This window comes from Knufia obscura (genome assembly GCF_036327395.1).
Source record: "Knufia obscura strain CCFEE 5817 isolate CBS 148926 chromosome Unknown scaffold_9, whole genome shotgun sequence".
In the NCBI taxonomy this organism is placed as follows: Eukaryota; Fungi; Ascomycota; class Eurotiomycetes; order Chaetothyriales; family Trichomeriaceae; genus Knufia; species Knufia obscura.
Window position 1 is genome coordinate 45,685 of NW_027042695.1, and position 19,637 is coordinate 65,321.

General features: G+C 51.8%; 6 protein-coding genes across 6 annotated transcripts; 2 read left to right on the forward strand and 4 right to left on the reverse strand.

Annotated features, from left to right (window-relative positions):
- Window positions 1-70: 70 nt before the first annotated feature.
- On the reverse strand, window positions 71-1,114 carry PMZ80_007346 (uncharacterized protein; the record flags this gene model as incomplete). The annotated part of the gene is made up of 1 exon (XM_064875754.1): window positions 71-1,114. The coding sequence occupies one exon, from the start codon at window positions 1,112-1,114 to the stop codon at window positions 71-73; it is 1,044 nt and encodes a 347-aa protein (XP_064728018.1).
- Window positions 1,115-4,442: 3,328 nt separating this feature from the next.
- On the reverse strand, window positions 4,443-7,671 carry PDE2 (3',5'-cyclic-nucleotide phosphodiesterase; the record flags this gene model as incomplete). The annotated part of the gene is made up of 3 exons (XM_064875755.1): window positions 4,443-6,499; window positions 6,549-7,439; window positions 7,488-7,671. The coding sequence occupies 3 exons, from the start codon at window positions 7,669-7,671 to the stop codon at window positions 4,443-4,445; spliced, it is 3,132 nt and encodes a 1,043-aa protein (XP_064728019.1).
- A 1,534-nt stretch (window positions 7,672-9,205) lies between these two features.
- On the reverse strand, window positions 9,206-11,163 carry NPL4 (nuclear protein localization protein 4; the record flags this gene model as incomplete). The annotated part of the gene is made up of 2 exons (XM_064875756.1): window positions 9,206-9,436; window positions 9,484-11,163. The coding sequence occupies 2 exons, from the start codon at window positions 11,161-11,163 to the stop codon at window positions 9,206-9,208; spliced, it is 1,911 nt and encodes a 636-aa protein (XP_064728020.1).
- A 1,184-nt stretch (window positions 11,164-12,347) lies between these two features.
- PMZ80_007349 (uncharacterized protein) lies at window positions 12,348-14,924 on the forward strand (the record flags this gene model as incomplete). Its single annotated transcript, XM_064875757.1, has 1 exon — window positions 12,348-14,924. The coding sequence occupies one exon, from the start codon at window positions 12,348-12,350 to the stop codon at window positions 14,922-14,924; it is 2,577 nt and encodes an 858-aa protein (XP_064728021.1).
- Window positions 14,925-15,159: 235 nt separating this feature from the next.
- Window positions 15,160-17,721, forward strand: PMZ80_007350 (uncharacterized protein; the record flags this gene model as incomplete). The annotated part of the gene is made up of 2 exons (XM_064875758.1): window positions 15,160-16,196; window positions 16,245-17,721. The coding sequence occupies 2 exons, from the start codon at window positions 15,160-15,162 to the stop codon at window positions 17,719-17,721; spliced, it is 2,514 nt and encodes an 837-aa protein (XP_064728022.1).
- A 263-nt stretch (window positions 17,722-17,984) lies between these two features.
- PMZ80_007351 (uncharacterized protein) lies at window positions 17,985-19,316 on the reverse strand (the record flags this gene model as incomplete). Its single annotated transcript, XM_064875759.1, has 1 exon — window positions 17,985-19,316. One exon carries the CDS (start codon window positions 19,314-19,316, stop codon window positions 17,985-17,987), a length of 1,332 nt encoding a protein of 443 aa, XP_064728023.1.
- Between the last annotated feature and the right edge of the window lie 321 nt (window positions 19,317-19,637).

Consider the following 19,637-nt stretch of genomic DNA (forward strand, 5'->3'; position numbering starts at 1 on the left):
TCGTTTTATGCACTGGGGTGCCCCCAAGACTCAGAATCCAGTTCTTAGGAGTCTAGCTAAACTATCTACCTCATTTCGCAAAATCCCCACCACACATCTCAAACTCATAATCATAATAAGCCTGAAACTCCGCATAGCAGATCTCCGCTCCCCCCTCCATCTCCCGATTATACTCCGCCTCCTCCCGCCCAATCAAACACCTCTTATAGCTCTTCCCCTGCTTCTCAGCCGCCGCCTCCGCCGCATCAATCATAAGCTGATCCCGGCACGCCGCCTCCATAACATCAAACAGCCACCCCGCATGATCAACCGTCTCCCCCACAGTCAACAACCCATGATTCCTCAAAATAACACCCATGTTCTCCGGCCCCAATGCATCAGCGATCAACTCGCCCTCCTCCTCCGCAAGAACAACACCACCATAAGACTCATACACGCTGTGGCGCTCAAAGAACTTACACACATCCTGCGTCGTCATCTCGAGCGGCTTCGCGAAAGCCGAATACGCCCGTCCATACGGCGTATGAGCGTGACACGCAGCGTGGACATCAGCCCGGCGTCTATGCAACGCTGCATGAATCAGGAACCCCGCCGCATTTGCAGGTCGCGTCTTCGCACGGTGGGAACTCTCATGCCCCTTCAGCCCCTCTAACATCTTCGCATCAGGATGTTGAGCTGGATGAAGGACCTCCCCATCCAAACTCAGCAGAATCATATCGCTCGCACGGAGCAGCCCGAAGTGCACGCCCAGTGGATTCGTCCAGAACGCATTTGTGTATTCGGGGTCCCGGACGGAGATATGGCCGCTCTGCCCGAAGACGTAGGACTGGCGGGACCAGTGGCGGAAGACGGCGGCCATGTGTTGGAGTTGGAAGGTGCGGTTGGCTTGGAAGGAGACGAATTTGGGGACGGAGGGGATGGTGGGGGCGCCGGCGTGGGAGGCGTGGGAGATGGCGGTTAGGGGGTTGATGTTGCGCATGCCGTGGGTGTGTTTTGGTTCGCTGTGGGGTTTGGATTTGATGTCTTCATCTTTGAGGGAGTGGGGTGGGGTTATGGTTCCATTGCTGTGGGTGGGAAGGGTAGTGGATGTTGTTGTTTGGTTGGTGGTAGTCATTTTGTCGGCTTGTCGTCAATGGTGGGAGGGAAATGGGCTGAGGGGATGGGGTCAGGTATGCAGTGTAGAGGGACGGCTGACAGAAGGCAGATCGAGAAGTCTTGATTCCTCAGTACTTATCACGATAGTCTCCTCTGCTGATATGTAGAATTTATGGTCAAATGGCGTGGCTATCCGCCGTCCAAATCGATCTGCTATTGGTCGGTAGAGCGAACATAGGAGAAGTCCGAAGTGGTGGGAGCATGAGAGACCGTCGCTCTTGTAATAACGCGATTGGCTGCGTTGACAGTAGGGATATGCCTCCTGAGGAGCGGTGATCTCCGGGCGGTGCTGTGCGGTTTCCAGGGACGCTCGGACTAGATAATCGTTAAATCACTGCAGGCTGCCGTGCCTAAACCCCAGGCATAACGAGCACCGAAAGCATAAGTTCTAGCGTTTGGTTTGGCAGGAGCATTGGCGATCGGCAGATAAGTTTCCACATGGTTAAGGTTCAGGTCAAGGACGTTTGAATTCCGCTGCTCAGAGATGGTACGGTACCTCTTTCTTCGATAACAAGCAATCTTGTAGTCACGTCTTGAAGTGCTCTGCGCTACATGCCGCTATCTACCGCCTTGTCTAGTATCCGAGGCAGCACCGCGTTTCGCACCGAGGACTGCAGCACATCTACATCCCAAGGCGCAGAAGACAGCGAGCCGGAACGTCCCCCAGACCGCGGTTATGGATGGATATGTGTGGCATGTTGTTTTGCCGTTAATTGCTTCACCTGAGGTGTCGTGTCCGTGAGTCCATGGACAATCATCACGACCTCAAGGAAAAGCTCACACTCAAGTCTTTTGGGGTGTTCCTATCCTACTACCTTTCAAGTAACATCTTCCCTGGATCCTGGCCCCTAGATTACGCGTTGATCGGCGGACTGTACCTTGTGGCCGTCCTGCTCACAGCACCCTCACTCACTGATGCCTATCGGGAATTTGGATCGACAGTCCATATATGTCTGGCTGCCTCTTTTCTGGGCGGCAGCATTATCGGGGCATCGTACGCAACTCGCAGCTGGCATCTCCACCTCGCGCAGGGTCTTTTGCCGGCAATAGGAGTGTATTGCCTCTGTATTGCAAGCGTACCGGTGCTACCACAGCGGTATCGTCAGGACAGAGGCCTGGTCGACAGATCATCCAGTCCTGATATACAAGATGATTGATTCGTTGCATATAGAATAGGAAGTATAAGTATCTGTCCTCATCGTTTACCAGTCACGATGACACCAGGTATGACACAATGAGCAGAATTTGAGCATGTTGAAACAGCCAAGATAAGCTGCGGCATAGCAGGGTGAGCAAGGCTTAGAAGGGTGTGTTACTCTCGATATACGATGCTGCAAGCAACAAGCGAACTCGTTGATTTGTTTCAGACGCTGACGGTATTGCGTGAAAAGGATTGTGTTTGGAGCGTGACTTTAATGTGCTGTATCACCGGACACTAGGAGCATTTCCATACACGAATGAGGCCGTAGACAGTCTTCTCAAGGACTCTTTCCACATGAGATCTCGGTGGAATCTGAGTTATTATGAATCAACCGCCAAATTCCATGGCCGAGCTTCCACTGCTGTAGGATCAAATGCTTGTTGAAGGACATACAGAGCTTTGCTCTCAAGGACAAGGGAGATGAACTTTCCTCTGTCAAGAATATCAGTAGTTGATCAGGATGCTGTCGGAATCCACTCACAGATGTCGTAGGCATCATGGTCAAGTATGCCCCTCTGAAAACTCAGGCACTGTCTCGCCTCGATTCTCAAGCTTCCTTATACTCCTTTTGTCTCTCCTTAGCTTCTGCAAGCCTGTCACACAGCATTATGAAAAGTACGAGCCATATGAGCAAGACTGATAGCTTGTCAGCGTCGTCTAGAATCAGTATAAGCAAAGTACTCACATGCAGCGTCCATGTCAGAACATGCACTGCCGAAGATTGTGCCATGGGCATAGAACGAGTACAGGTCGAATAAGAGTATGAGTAAGTTGAGGCCAATAGTACTCGACAAGGCGAAAGGGAGCCAATCTCGACACCATGGCTCGTCTCGTAGATCCGACCCGCTGAGCCAGAGGAAAAAGATGTCCCTGAGGACACAAAAGCAGAGAGGCTCGTCAAGAAGGTGAAGATCATGGTTGATGATCTTGTTGCTGCAGTCAGCTATTGAAAGGATGAAGGGACAAGGAAAGCGGTAGTGGTGAATTGTGAGAATGGAACCTGATTATGTATTTTGCGTATGTCTTTGCCGTCACACAAGGCGAAGCAAACTTTCTGCCACTGGTTGCTATACGTTGCAGCCTATGCATGTATCCGTAGACAACATGCTGGAAAAGAGGTGTACCCAGCATGACTTTGGTAACTCGTGCCGCTGCCCGGTCTCAATGAACGTGGGCCAACGGGACAAAGGCCCATACTGCCTGTTTGCAGGTTGCCAGTACCTGTCAGTGGCAATCATAAGCATCGTTTGACAATCCCTGGACGTCCCGTTGTGCCATTGAAGGTGTAAAGATGTACAAACAGTGAGAGCAGAACAGCGTCATTCCTGCATTGTGAATCGCGGAAGGGACGATGGATCGTCCCCACATTTGTGTCCTCGTTTGCCAGCACACCACGCAAACATCTAGGTGAAACGGCACGCATTCAACCCTGCAGAAGCCCCACAAAGGAAGCGATAAACACATATGACATTAACATCAACATATATCCTCTACCAATACTATAGTATCGTCCACAATCACGCTGATATACGCTGCAGCTGTGGTATGCTTCGCAGCGAGGCAGGTATCGCCCTATCGCCTACTGTAACCCTCCTCCACTGCTATTCGTGTCGTTGGGACGGGAGGCCACTTCATGCTTAGCCGCCAAAAAGCGGGGGCACCTTCCAAATGCTGTTAGGCAGCAGCACGACCCGTGGCACAGTGGTGCGTAAGAGCACCAGATATCGTTGGGTCCAAGCTGCCTTTGGCAATGAATCGTGCATGCTCGTGGCTTTCTTTCATAGGACTTCCACGAAATTGACACGACAAAGCGTGCCAAGATGAGCGTGCCAATGATTACAGCTCAGAGCCCGACGCCGTACGCAGTCCGTCGTTCCAGCCCGACTGAAGCGCACCGCGCCTTGTCCATTCCTCCATAGCCACTGGTCGCACACAGGGCCGCCCAAGAGAATGTATCGCTAGTGAGAGAGCATCGACCCGCTATTCGTCATCGCTGATCGTGAGTGCTCGTAAAAGTCGTCGAACGTGGCTGTATTGATAACCGTTAATTGCAGGAGCTTATCAGCCCCAATTTCGGCATTGTGTGTCATGACTGTGTTGACCGCGCTGAGGAAATATCCCTCCTAGCCTCCTCAGGCAGACTCCGATCACTGCCTCGTTTCTTCCAAAATGCCAAGCTCATCTTGAGCTTCGAGCGTTTTCTACCCAGAGTCTTAGTGCTGAGCTTTCGATTTCCCTTATCTTCGAAATTTGAGCGCTCGTCGCTCGCGCTATCACCGTTGCTGAAAATTGTCGTCCGGAAGTCCTGCTTGCTCCCTTCCTGACTCGCGCTATCCTGGCTCTTCAAACTGTAAGCTGGGTCGAACGGTGCCATATGCTGTCCAGATGCACTGATAGCACGATCTCGAGTCGTGCTCTGGCTCTCCCTAGTCTGAGGCGACGACAATGCTTCTTCGCTCCGGTCGCCGGTAGTGTCACTGGCAGCTACCGTAGACGCGGTCGGCGTTATGTCGCCGCCGTCGATGTGATCTGGTTTTCTATCAGGGATTGCTGATTCGCTCTCCACTGCCCTGCCTTTGTCCTCGGCAACAGCCATGGTGGCTAGCATGGCTTGATGATCCATATCGTTCATTGGTGCACTCGCTCGAGCGCTAGGGTGGACTGCCGGATAGTGCTGCTGAGGATCGTACGTCCTCACAGGCTGCTCGACGTCGGAAGTGGCAAACCTGAACTTCGCAAGTGCATCATCGGTAGAGTCCGCCGAGTTGTCCGTGCGAGGTCTGTGTGAATCTTCAGCGGGCAGTGCCGAGACCCCTGCACGCATCGAAACCTCATTGTCCTTTCGCTTGTCGTTCAGTTCAACATCAGTAACACTATCGTGCGAGGTCGAGCCGCTGTCAACTGGCTGTTGTCTCGGTGTGGCACTCTGCGAATCTGACCTTTCTGTAATACCGTTTGATCGCTGGTTATTTTCGCCGGTTCCAGTTTGGTCTGTAGAAGATGTTCCTGCTTCTGTAACGTGATTGGCGGATACTGGTATCGAATCTGGCTGTTGCTCAGGAGTTGTGAATGCCTCTGCTTGCCTCAAAGACGAAGACTTCCGTGCCCCATTAGCCTTGTCCAATTCCTTATCCGCATCGATCTTGTCTCGGAGTGGTGAAGTGGGGAAATAACTTTTTCTGTTGGTATCAGCTGGGCTTTGAGATCGTGGGCTGATGCCACCATCGCCAATACCTCCTCGCGTCTTGAGCATCTTTCTTTGTTTCTCATGCTCAGCTTTAGTAAACCACACACCTTTGTTGACGAGAATCTCATCTGCAGCAAAGCTCATTGCGGGGATGACATCCGCCAAGTTGGCAAAGAGAGGGTGGGCGAAGATCGTCATAAACCCGATCTGACCGTTCGCCAACTTGAGCATGTTGCCAATCTCTGGGGGCCCGCCGAAAAGTGTTGTCTCCATACCTATGCCCCTTTCCATTTCTCCTTGATGTGCAAACTCCTCCTGTAGCTTGTAGGTCCATTTCTCAGCCACAGCCCAAGGCCGCGCGACGTTGCTGATGTCGGCGCATTTGATAAGTAGGCCACAAGTCAGCACCCGAAATGCCTCGACATCCTTCGGAGCCCAACCGTCTGTGGTCTTACTCTCGTGAATCTTCTCCTGTAAATTTCCAAGCTGTTGCATGTAGTCGGAATGACAGCCCATGTCAGTGGCGAGAATGGAGCTGATCATCAGTTTTCGGATAGCCTTGTCATGGAATACCGTCGGCCAGTGCCTGCGCAGGATCTGTGAGTATGCGGCGCAGTGGAAGGCCTCTAGTACGGATGTATCGTTATACAGTTGTGCAAGTGGTGCGTTCAGCTTGACCAGAAACATGTTGTTTACACCAGGATGTCCCACATCGTGGCCGATAGCCGAGATGAGCAAGGTGAGCGCTTCGAAAGGACCTAGCAGTTTCGCGATGGATGACTTGTCGTTTGCATACTTTGCCGGCTTAGAACCCTCAGGGTATGGTGGTAATAGACCTATTTGTGTCAAGAAGTAGAAGGTCGACTGCAGTACATCTACTGCGTGCTTGAAATTATGGTAGAGGACGAAAGAATTGTAGGCTATCCGACAGCCTTGCATGAAGCGCAGTAGTTCGCCTTCACAGGTTAGTGGTGTCTGTAGACGTGATGCATATGCAGAACATACCTTCGGACAAGCGCCACTTTTCGACCTCTGGCATTGTCAAAGCATGATTAAGCATGTAGTAACCAGCATAAACAAGCTCGTCATCAGAGAAGTCCTGACCGCTGAAACTCCATTTACCGACTTCTTCAGCGATAAGTGCTTTCCTGTGCTGCTCCACAAATAGATCGCGATGCTGATAATCTTCGATGAAGTCTTGAGGATCACATATTCCCTTGAGGAGCTTTCTCACCATAGCCTCACGTAGATAGGCGTATGGCTTTTCGTCGTCCATGCCGACCCATGACTGCTTACGTCCTCTGGCTTTCGACATGTAGTGCGACTGCTCGGCCTTTGCGCTCTTGTATATTCGATATGCGTGGACGGTCAGACCCATGATTCCTGCCTTGTCGAGTGGGGCCTTGACCACGTCCAAAGCGCCAGCATTTAAGCATTGTAGCATGAGCTGCGGATCTATGATATCGGATGTGTCTGCGAGCTTGGCTGGTTGTGTTTCTGAGCCATATGGCTCGCGTGCAACTTCGACCTGGGAGCAGTGTTCCTGTATTGCATGATCATACGAGTCTTTCCGCTGAGGTTGAACGACGGCGACTGGTATAATCAGCTTCACGCCTTCCTCCACTTGTAGATCCGAGGCTATCCTTGACAGTAACTGCAAGCCATATGATTCATCCGTCTCGGAGGAGAAGGTGAGCTCTCTCTTTAGCAAAGTTGGGGATGGAAGCGGAGACTCGGAGTCGAGAGCAATACGAGGGCGCGATCGTGCAAGGAAGTCGTGTTTCTTTTGTGAGCCGACATCGAAGCAGGCCAGAATAGGCGTGCAATCAGGTTTGACCTTGTCGTGGATTTCGGCGAGTTTGATGGAGAAGGATCGGCCGGAGCGACATACGTAGACTGTGCTTTGGTTAGCGAGCGCATGGGAAGAGGCTGCATCGAGGCTACCTTGGTTGAAGACACTGAGGAATGCATTCACATTGACCTGCAAATCTGGCGGCAACAATTCAAAATCTGATGTAGAGGATCTCCGTAGCCTGTCAGTCGCGGGACCGATGCCATCTCTTGAGATCCATCTTTCAGTATTAAACCTTTCATCTATGTAGATGACCCGGCAAGCTGAAGGGTCCATCGAGCCAAGATGGTGCGGCGGCCAAGTAATTCAGCTTCGATAGCAGAACATGTCGCTGCTCGACAGCTAGCTCATTTGGCCGGCAGTCACAGTGGCAGCTGTTGCAATGCTCCCAAGCTGGTAGGGCGCAGCGACAATGACTCGGGTTGGGATGGTCGTACAGTTCTTGAGATGCGGAGTAAATCAAGCTGCAAGTATCGATTTGTTCAATTTGTTGATGTGAAGCGCTAGATCGGCGTAGCGATAGACGTCGGCAATTAGATGGTGTTGGTGATGGAAGAGGCAGGAGCAATACGATCGGATTGGGAAGCTGCGACAGTAGGCTCGAGTCGAGATTCGAGTCCTTGTCGGGATGTTGCAGTAAGCTTCAGGTGTTGATGGCAGGCGCGACCGACTAATGTAGCACCCAATACAACTTTAGCCCAACGGTTGGTTTCGATGGAATAGCGTACGTTGGAAGCTGCTGCGACGCGACAGGGAGAGGTCTGGTATTGGTGTGTATAGCTATAATCTGAGAGCGAGCAAAATGAGGAACAGCAAACACTGATGTGGACTCGACAGCTGAGAGAGTACGAGTAACAGTCAGACCGCGAGCGCAAGCCAGCGACCTGAGCGACCCTCTCAATTCGCTTCTTGCTGTAAAGATGTGCTTTGGCGTCGTTTTGCCTGCTTGATGCACGCCTGAGAGCCCTAGCAGATGTGGAGTTGGACCAGTAATCGAACTTCGGCTGGGGTCGAACCATACCTGAAGAGCCCAAGCTGAACAACTAGAGTAGCACTACGTCCCGTGAGGGAATAGCCCAGCAGCGGACCACCACTTCCAGTGAACCAATCTGTGATCATCATGATGAAACCGCCTCGACCCGTGACTCGACCATGCTTCTTTGTGCGTTCTGGAAGCTTTTCCCTCAGGATGGACCTTGCATGCCGTGCAGTAATGATTATTCGCCACCTCTCCCGGCTTGCGTGGTCATCTTTGTTTCAGGCCATGTGCGCCTGCTTCTAGAACGCTTTCGATGAAGCTTGTTGTCACGTACTTCTTTTGTGTGACGACTTATCACATACCCGTGGATGCGAAATTCGAGCGCAAACAGTTTAGAGCACAGGCAACAATGTTCCGGATCGGATAGATTGCGGACAGCTATGGTAGAGTAGTGCCCCGTGGCAGGTAGCATCATAGCAAACTATGCTCGAACCTAAACTGCAGATCATCTGCTTTAAACGACGATCGACCACTGACCATCCTTTGTTCCACTTCGTGAGCGCAATCCAACCATGACTCTTCCTCCATCATCCGGCACTTGCAAGATCGACGTTGCTTCGCGGATCCCTGAGGTATGAATGAGCCTGTGTTTCTTACGGGCTATCGCTGCGAATCACATGGCGAGATGTGGTGGTCTTCCCTCGGTCTACGCTACAGCAGTTGGTAAAGTTCTCCTCTCCTCGCTGTCTGCGCCCTATCGGTTGTGGATGTGTCCTGGTAGGGATGACTCGCATGGACGTCGAACGGCCGCTTCGAGGTGGTGTGTCGTTGTTAGGTCGAGGGTTGAATGCTAGCCGCCTGTTTGAACCTCTTAGCAAGGTGTTCTGAAGGTGTCCCTTCACGGGATTCTTCCTCGTCCACGGGCCATGAACGCTTGGAGGGCCGCTCACCATACGACTCCAGGATGGCCATTAACGTCTGCCAGCCACTGGTTCGGGATAATTCCATTGCGTCTGCTTGATCGTGCTCGGTCGCTACTCTGCATAGGATGGCTTCTTCTTCCTAAACGTTCGTCAGCGGTGGTCTCGTGGTATCATGGGTTGACTTACCTTGCTCAGAACGCCCATACCACGGATGAAACATAAGAGATGGAAGTCCGAGACGGCTTTTACCGGCGACACCTTGGTCTCTTGTAACTGTTTCGAAACTTGTCTCGGGTCCTGGCCTTCGGCGATGGCTTCGCGATTCTCGATAGGGAAGCTGTTGTTCGTGAATTGTGGCCGAGGGTTGATCGGCATGCCTGCTGTGAGTGAGACCAGTAGGTATTCGACTGGAAAGCTGGGTTTAGCATTTTCCTGCACGTTCGCACCATACTCGTTGATTCGCCGATAGAAAACTTCAGGGATGTAACGATTCTTGTTCTGCAGAGCCTCATCGTCTTCGTCCTGCACGAGCATAACAGTTGGGTCAGCGGAGGGCTCAACGATGTCGGCTCGAACCATCTCGACGGACGAATTTGAGGCTTGGTAGGCGGTGATTGTGATAGCTTGATCTTCATCACCAGTGACCACGCAGGTCACGAAGTTGGACCCAAAGCGGCCAGTCTCGCTCCATTTTGTTGGCTTGGGGTACATTGCTTGATATCGGGAGGCAAAGGCGATTTCGAGCGAGGAAAGGAAGTATGAGTCGATATGTCTTCTGCAAACGGCCTGCCCACTGCCGTCTTCTGGTGTGATCAAGTCAGTGAAGACGACACCGACTCTTTCCAAGCCACACTGATGCGCGACTTCGTCGATTTCTTTCTCGTTCGGCCAGTCCAACAATGACACACCATCTACTTCACCGAACTGCGGCGGTTCGTATATGGCTTCGACTACGGCCTTGATGCCCAGAGGTACCTGATCGTACTCTGTGTATCGACCATACAGGAAGCCTATTCTTTGAGAGCCAGATTTCCGCCAGAAGTCAATCATGCGGTCGACCATTTGAGCATCGGCAAACTCGACATGGTCAACCATTCTGAACGGCTGCGGCTGCAGTGTAATAGCACTGGGCTGGCATTTTGTGCAAATTCCTTCCGGCCATTGTGGGTGTCCAGACGGGCAGTCTCTTCTTACTCGGTAGTATGGCTCCGATAGAGGAGGCATATACGAGCTCTTCAACTCTGGCTTATTAGTGGCCGAATTGATTTTTCGCAGATGTGAATGGAAAGAGGTGTGCTTGATCTTCTTCTCTTCCAAGTAATTTTTGTCGTATGGCTCGAGTGGCTGGCAGTAGTCGCACATGCCTTTCGGCCCATGTCTGCACATCTTGTGATCTCGTCCTCTCTTTATCTTGCCATCGAGTCTGTCTAACCGGTCGTCTAGCGGAGACTGCCTCACTGTTTCCCAGGGACTCTTGACCAGGGTAGGAGAGGTGATACTGGGAAGAGCCACTGTTGTTGGGTCTGGCATTACCACCTGTCCATTCAGTTTTCTTGAAGCAGTACCTGGAGTGTCGTTCGTTGAGTGGCCATTTGACATGTGCGCCTGCTCACTGTAGCCAACAAATAGCTTGTCGCCATGCTTCAAGCCTACTTGACCCAGCTTGACCCTCGGTACATCTGCTAACTTTCGTTCTATATCGGCGTTCGGAGTCGCACTAACAGGCTTTGGACTTATGACTAGCGAGGAGGCATCTGTGTTCGGAGGTAGGTTGTCAAGGATCTTTGTGCTCAGAGAGGCGAAGGTGTCGGTCGGCTCAGCGTTGAGGCGGAACTGCCCGTTTTTCGATTCGAACCGAAGCAACATGGTCGTATAGAGTGTGTACTGTTGGTTGGTAGCAAGGGTGAGCCTCAAGCGGTGGATGGTGGTATGGGTTATAGAGACGAGAAATGCTAGAGGGTACGAGATCTCGGCTCAGTTGAAAGGTGATGAGACAGCGTAGAAGGTTAGGGAAAGCTGGAGATTCCAGTCATAGTATAGCTCAGCGAGTGTCGTGATATCTAGGCTTCTGCGTTTGTTCCTGCGCTCACCTTGCCTTCATTAGTGCAGGGTTGGTGATCTGCTACTTCTCGTGGCATTTCACCCACGCGCCGCAGGCATCTCGAGTCAACGTAATACGTCACTTATGCCTAGAGCTCTGAGGCCTCAGGCAACAAGCACTAGCGCCATTTGGTCTACTATCTCACTCCGCTGCTTCAAGTTGGAAGTGTAGTGCCCCAGCACTACGAGCACTCGTGCCACTTCAACCGTCACAACCTACAGTATTTGACGACAACTTGCTCAGTCATCCGGGCTTGGATTCAATGTGAGTAGAGGGCAAGTCAGTACTTCATGAACGACACATAGTTTGATTACAGCTACATCTTGGACCCATCCTCCCTCCTTTCACACATGCATCGCGATGAAGCTAAGTAGGTGTTTTGCAACTGGTTGCGTATGAGACTAACCAAAGCCCATCGATTACAATTCTGCATAAACGTAGTCGTTGGCATTGTCGCACAGCTTGAAGCGTCGTCACTTGAATGTTGTTACTCATAGGCACGTCGAACATGACGGAGCTTCGAGGACAAGGTGCGATAGTGCATTCCTGATATCGCAGTATGATACTGGATAGAAGTCAAGAGATGCGAAAGGCGAAAGAGAAGTAAATTGTAGAGAAGAAGTCGCAATCAGATATGCCAAGGACCCTTGCTCGGTTAGCGGGCTTGGGGGGTTCGTAATCCTCCGAGGACGAGAGTGGCACGGGGTACTCGATTGCCGAGTTCCTGCTCACTGCTTCTCAACTCAGGGTAATTACTGCATCCTCGCTCGCCTCGTACCACAGACACATTCAACATTCCGCGTCAGCACCTCCGAATTGCAGCTGAGCGGACAAGACGAACAAAGGCCAACTCGTTGTATGCGACATGAATCGTAGATAGCCGACAGCGTCCTGCGGGACGACCTTCCTGATCATCCATTTGGGACTTTGACCACTTTCGTCCGCAATCATGGCGCCGGATGAGAAGCACACGTTCTCCTATCTTGCTCCGATACCCACATATGAGGAAGCGACCTCCTCAAGACCGTCTTCACCCAACTCCCGACTTGGACCAGAAGAGATAAGCGACGATGCGGAAAGGCAAGGTCTGTTGGATGGCGAAGAACAGACAGCACCTCGCGGAAACTATGCTGCTCCCACTGTTGAGTCTGAGCGATCGAGTATCGACTCTCTCGATGGCCTCGGTGACGATGAGGAGGCCGAAGTCCGTCGAGAAATGCAAGAGATGGACATAGAGGACCCGGCTGATTCGGACTCGAATCGTTCATTACTTTCCTACCGTTTCAAGAGATTTACTTCGTTTACGAACTCATTACCATCCCTGAGTCTACCTTCATTTCGACGTTTCTTACCCTCGTGGCGACTGCCGAGCATTGATTGGCAGGCTCTGGACAACAACCGCGCAGTCATCCTTGGAAGATTGTTCGGCATCATGATCATAGGTGCGCTGATGTATGTACTGATAGCATCGGATATAATTGGGTTTGGCAACAGAAGGAATATGTACATGTTCAAGCCAGACTCGATACGAAATTATGTTATGGATGGACTACAAGAGTCGGATAATATACCCAAGTATTTACAGAGGGTAACACAGTACCCGCATATTGCTGGATCTGAAGGAAACTATGTGCTGGGAGAATGGATAGAAGAGGAGTTCAAAGCTGGTGGGTTGTCAGATGTGCATATGGAGAGATTTGATGTTTACCTGAATTACCCTCGAAAGGATGGTAGGAGAGTGGCCATAACCGAGCCAGAGGACAAGGTCTGGGAGGCTGAACTCGAGGAGGACAACGAAGACACATATGTCTTCCATGGCCATTCTGCTTCGGGAGATGTGACAGGGCCCTTGGTCTACGCCAACTATGGGTCGCGAGAAGATTTCGAATACCTCAAGTCAAAGAATGTACCCCTAGAAGGTGCTATCGTGCTGGTGAGGTATTATGGCACACAAGGGGATCGAGCATTGAAAGTGAAGGCAGCCGAGATGGCCGGTGCTGCCGGCTGCATCATCTACTCCGATCCCGCACAGGATGGCAATTTGCAGGGCTCCGTATACCCTGACGGTCGTTTCATGCCCGAGGATGGTGTTCAGCGAGGTGCCGTCAGTCTGATGTCTTGGGTAGTGGGGGATGTTCTTAGTCCTGGCTTTGCTTCCTTGCCTGGCGAGAAGAAGCGCATTGAGCCAAGCGAGAGTGAGGGACTGAACAAAATCCCATCGATACCGCTTTCTTGGAGGGACGCTCAGCACCTGCTTGACTCACTACAGGGCTACGGCGAAAGGCTGGAAGGCGACTGGGTCGGGGATCCTGCAGTCGAGTACTGGACCGGCAACGCAGATTCACCTAAGGTGAACCTCAAGAACATTCAAGATGAAGAAAGGCGGCAACCGATCTACAACATCCTCGGAAGCATCACTGGTTTCGAAACGCATCAGAAAAGAATCATAGTTGGCAACCATCGGGACGCTTGGTGTACAGGCGCAGCTGACCCTGGCAGTGGAACAGCTGTGATGCTAGAAGTCATCCGACAGTTTGGCGAGCTCCAGAAACAAGGATGGGCACCTTTGCGGACAATAGAGTTCGCAAGCTGGGATGGTGAGGAGTATAATCTGATTGGCTCAACCGAACACGTCGAGAGTCGTATGGACGACATGAGGCATAACGCGATCGCGTACATCAATCTAGATGTTGCAGTCAGTGGTACGGAGTTCCATGCTGCCGGCTCGCCAATGCTCGAGAAAGCGCTAAAGAATACTATCGCGAGGGTCGCGAACCCAGGCACGAACAATTCTTTGCACGAAACTTGGGACCTCCTAGGACAATCACTTGAGGGACTTGGCGCAGGAAGCGATTATGTAGCATTTCAGGATATCGCCGGTGTTTCTTCGATCGACCTCTCTTTTCAAGGCGAACGCTTCCCGTATCACAGCTGCTACGATAGCTACGATTGGATGCAGAAGTTCGGTGATCCTGGCTGGACTTATCACAAAGCTATGGCTCAAATCCTGGGGTTACTCATCCTGGAACTTTCAGATCATGCTCTAGTCAACTTAGACCTACCGGCTTACGCCAAAGCTCTTGCAGGATATATAGACAAACTGGACAAAGATGTCAACGGCGAGCTACCAGACACGAACAACGAACAAGGCAAGCTCGACGTGCAGTCATTGCGATCGGCGGTTGAGATACTGGATAGCACAGCCGCACGCTTCAACGACTTCGACAACGAATGGCATAGTCAAATCTTTGCAACAGGTGGATTCGAAAGCAGCTTGATGGGCCTAAAGCGGCTCGAACGAAATATGAAACTGGAGATGTTCGACAAATTCTTGACGGACGAATCTGGTCTTGTGAACCGAACACAGTTCAAGCATGTCGTATTCGGCCCTCAGAAATGGAGCGGATATGACGAGGCTTTCTTCCCCGGCATACGAGACTGGGTAGAAGTAGGAGATATGCAAAAGGCACAGGAGGAAGTGAAGAAGGTGGCGGACATTATTATTGCAGCTGCCCAGCAGCTGTGAGGGAGCTTCAGGTCGTTCAAAAATGGGTCATAGCGTTGGCGTTGTGGGATCAACTCTGGAATGTGCCTGTTTCGATTAAGGAAATGTAGCTGTAGATAACTTGTCGTCTTTACTGTACTCTATGCACTGTAAAGGCCATCTCCCACCGTTCCAGGCACTATTGATTCACTCCTTCTGTGGCTAAGATCACTTTCACTGTCATCACGTGATCGCGTGTGAACTTCATGATTCCAAGATGGCTTCCGCGAATGATAGACTCGACGCGCTCATTGCAGGCAACGGCCATCACAAATCCTCACAATCACGATCCTCTCCGAGGGGAGGAAAGAAATCCTTTGCACCGAAACCGAGACGTTCTGCTTCATACGACTTTGAGAATCAATCTTCGAATGCGCAAGGTTTTCAATCAGACCGGGCATCACCACCAAACGCTAATGCTGCGCTTGATGCTATTATAGCGGGCGGAAAGCCGAGTCATTCTAAGCATACCGCCCTTGGGACACATGAGCGGCCTCGACGAGCGTCTACATCAGACATAAACGGCGGCTTTCCAGGGGCTCCGATCCCTCGGAAACACAGAGATCCTCACCCAAGCTTTAATTCTGGGCAGGACCCGAGACCGCCAGTGTCACACTCGGCCAACGACTACGCCTCCGAGAGGGATCGTTACAATAAAGCTCGTCTTGAGAAGAAGGCGCATGATCCCAAGCAGGGGTTTAACTCGACAGCCAACAGACCGCCTCGACCACCATCGTTCAGCAGCCACTCTACAGACCATCCTGACTTCAGCGCAACGAACGCTTACGGTCAAGGACATTTTGGCCAACCAGCACAAAGCAGCCATCGAGCGACGCCGACCTCGGAGGACTGGTCTGCACCCAATAGATCGGCCATTTCTCCAAGGCCGCATGAACCTCCCTCGACTCCGCCCAGAATGTCCTCAACAATAGATGCCTTCCTTGGCCAGATCCTTCAAAGCGTCAGTCACAGGAACGGCCAGGCTCTTACTGGCTGTATCATCTTGGACTTCGATAGTCTACCACAAGATCGGCGGCAACCATACGGAGACCTCCACAATGAACTCAACCAACGCTATCCCGCCACCAAAGACTCAGCACTATCGACCAAGGTCAAACAATCCCTACCCTCAGACCAACTACTAAGCTGCCACTCCGCCTTCACCGAAAGCATAACCCAATACTTCCGCTACGTCCGCGACTACGTCAACGACTCCGCCCTCCTCAAAGCCCGTAAAATAGAAAAACTCACAAGGTAGCACCCACCCACCCCACACTCGCCCCAAAACTAACACCCACCCAGACAATGCATCATCACCCTCCGCGACGACCCCCCCGGCCCAATAATGATCCCCCTAGTCCTCCACCTAACATCCATCCTCCGCACCGTAGCAATAAACCTCGACCGCGACCCAACCCTCACCGCCTCCACCACCCAATCCACCACCACAACCGAAGACGAAGGCACAATCTCCTTCACCGAAAACACAGCCAACATCCTCCGCGAAGCCTTCAACAAATGCATCCAGCGCTCGCGGCCCACCCAACCGCCCACACCAAACTCCCTCAGCAGCGGCACATACCTAATCCTCAACAGCTGCATGTCCCTCTACAATCGTGCAAACAAACTTCGTAACGCGGAGTTCCTCCTCGGTACGCTGGATAAGACGAGTCCGCCTTTGGCGTATTATCCTGCGAGCCAGAGGGTGACGTACCTGTATTTCTTGGGGAAATTCCACTTTGCGGCGAATCACTTCCACCGTGCGATTAGTGCGCTTCAGAGCGCGTACGATCAGTGTATGAAGGGTAACAGTTGTATTAATCAACGACGACTGATTCTGATCCATCTCATTGCGGGGGGGATGTGTATTGGTCGTTTACCGAGTCGGATACTCATTGTTGATCAGGCGGCGCATGCTATTTCGGGACCGTTCGTCGAGCTATGCGGTATTATCAGGTCTGGTGATGTTGGACGGCTGCAGGTATATCTCGATCATACGGTACACGGCAATACGTCTGCGCAGTGGTTCCTCCGGAAGGGTATACTCTTGCAGCTCCGGAACAGATGCGAGGTTCTCTGCTGGCGGAGTTTGATACTGAAAACTATGAGATACGCGGGAAACCTTGGGAGTCAGGGAAGTATGCCGTTTGTGCGGTTTAATGCTATTGCGGATGCGGCGCGGTTCAGCTATGCGAGGGCACGGGGGGAGGTGGCGGGGCAATCGAACGGCGCATTCAGCCTGGATGAGCAGGAGAACGGCTATGTTGATCCGGACTTCGCGGATCTGGAAGATGAGCATGAAGATGGGGATGAACATCAGGAGAACGAGAATGATAGCGCGTCAACGCCGGGCTTTGGACAGTCACCGACACCGATGCGTACGCCGTCATTAGAAGAGGCTGATCACAAAACGAACACCGACCACCTCCCCCTGCTCGATCCAACACCAGACGAGATCAACTCCATAGTCCTCAGCCTGATATCGCAAGGCTTCCTCAAGGGCTTCGTCGCACACACCCACCCCGACCTCTTACAGTCCCGATTCGCGGTACCGGGTATCAGGAGCCGTGCGAGCGAATCGAGTGAGAGTGCGTGGAGGGAGGTGGGGTTTCCGAGTGTATTTGGGGTTGTGAGGGAGAAGGAGATGAGTGTGGATGAGGGAGACGTTCCTGGGTGGGTTACGGAGGAGAAAGTAAGGAAACGGGAGGAGGAGAAAAGTAGAGGTGGGGGTGGGAGGGTTATTAGGAGTACGGGGTTCAAACCGGCGGGTATGAGTTAGGGGGAATTGAAGGGGTTAAGTGCGTGTTCTGTGTTGAGAAGGTGTGTCTGTTTCAGTTGTCAAAGATACCCAGGAGTACTCCTGTGTCTTGGTAATCTAATCTTGGAATGGGCTTCGAAGAGTCTACGGTCGATTCCTGCCACTTCTCTTTCTCTTGCCGGAAAAGCTGCCCGTCCGCTATCCAATTCTACGTAGAGATTCCGACCAGACGCCAACGCTAACATAAAGGAACTGACTCTTCCATCCCACACTCCGAAAGTACCTCAGCTCTTCGCCTTAACCTTCGGCTGAAAGAAAGCACTCATCTTCTTCATACCCTTCACATCAACCTTCGCGAGGTCCTTCACGCCACGACTGGTATTCAACTTCTTCCTCTTCTCCTCCTCTTCTATTTTCCGCTTCTTCTCTAACCGAGCTTCGGCTTCCTCGTCGTCCTCCAAGCTACCCCTTTTCCGTGTGAAGGACGAAAGGTCGGCTGACGCTGCTGCTTCCGCGCGAAGCTTGGCGAGGTGTGCGAGGTGGGATGTGAGTGGTGTGAAGTCGATACCTGCTGGCGATGTGGGTGTATGCAACAGAGCGAGTAAATTCGATGCCAGGGTAGGCGAAAGGTAGGAAGCTGTGATGAACTTGAAGGCCACGAGAAGCCGTTGAAGGGACTTTATATCATTGGGTACTGTGTCGCTGGGTAATGTCTGTGCTGTGGTGACTGTTGATGTACTTGAGGTCTCGGAGAAGACGACTGAGGATGCGACACTAGCTGCTGAAGATTGCGAGTCAAAGCTCTCTGAGGGTGTAGGTGTGTCTGTAGGGTCGGTCGAGTCTTGTGATTCTGTTTTTGAAATTGATATTGTGCTTTCTTCTCGTTTCACGCTCAGTATCGGGGTTTCAAGCGCTCTTGTCACGAATTTCTCCTCTAAGCTGGCTGGTAGTCCGTTGTCGCGTGCTCTTTTTGCTTTCGTCACCATAAGCCTTAGGGTTTTTTCTTGACTGTATCTGTACATCTTTTCATCCCGTGCCTCTACAGAATCGCATATTGTTTCTATTGCAGCTTCTACCAGATCCCTGCTTTTCTGAACGATATATCCCAGGTCGTGCGTTTCGTCGGTCGAGTCCAGGAAGTCGTCCAGCGACTGGAAGAGGTTGCTCTTGCCGGAGTCTGCTACTATCGGCAGTAAAGTAAAGCATAGATCGTATGGGGTTGCTGTCATGTATTCAGCAGTCGCATTAATGTAACCATTGCTGATCGCTCCAGGTTGCAACTGTTGTGCCCCCTCCGCAGCATCACCTGGTGCGAATAGGATGCTTCTTGGGTCGTGTTTCGGTACATTGACCCTCGTCAGCTCGAATACTCCTGCTGAAGGACAAAGAAGGTATCTTTTCGGTGTCCCGTCGACCGGGCTCGCCAGGGAAATGAAGCGCGCATTGTTCGATATGTTCTTAGGTGCTATCACAAGCCGTAATGTTTCGCCAGGTATTGACTTTAACTTGTCTGCTACTTTTGTTGGTGCTGATGTCGTGTTCCGCAAGGTAGGTGGCAGTGTCGCTGGCGGATTTCTTTTGACCGGACTACTCGACGCTGACCTTGTTTGTACCATGGCTGCTAGTTGTTGGATGTGTTCCTCGAATGGTAAGATCGCACTGGGACCGCCAGTGATTGCGATCTTCACTTTACACAATCGCCAAATTTACGCGTCGAGACGCGTCTCGAACGCGTTCCACTTTGGTAGCGTGCGTCATTGGTTGAGCATATCCTCGAGTCGCATCTTGGTCAAATTCATACTATGTGGCATTTGGGCGCTTGTATGGTTGGAACGCATGAGACAATTGCATAGCTGGGTGTCAGTGAAAGCGGTCGCGTGTCGTACGTGAAGGAGTGGCACCACCCTGGTCGTTCCGAAACGAGCAAAGTCGAAACA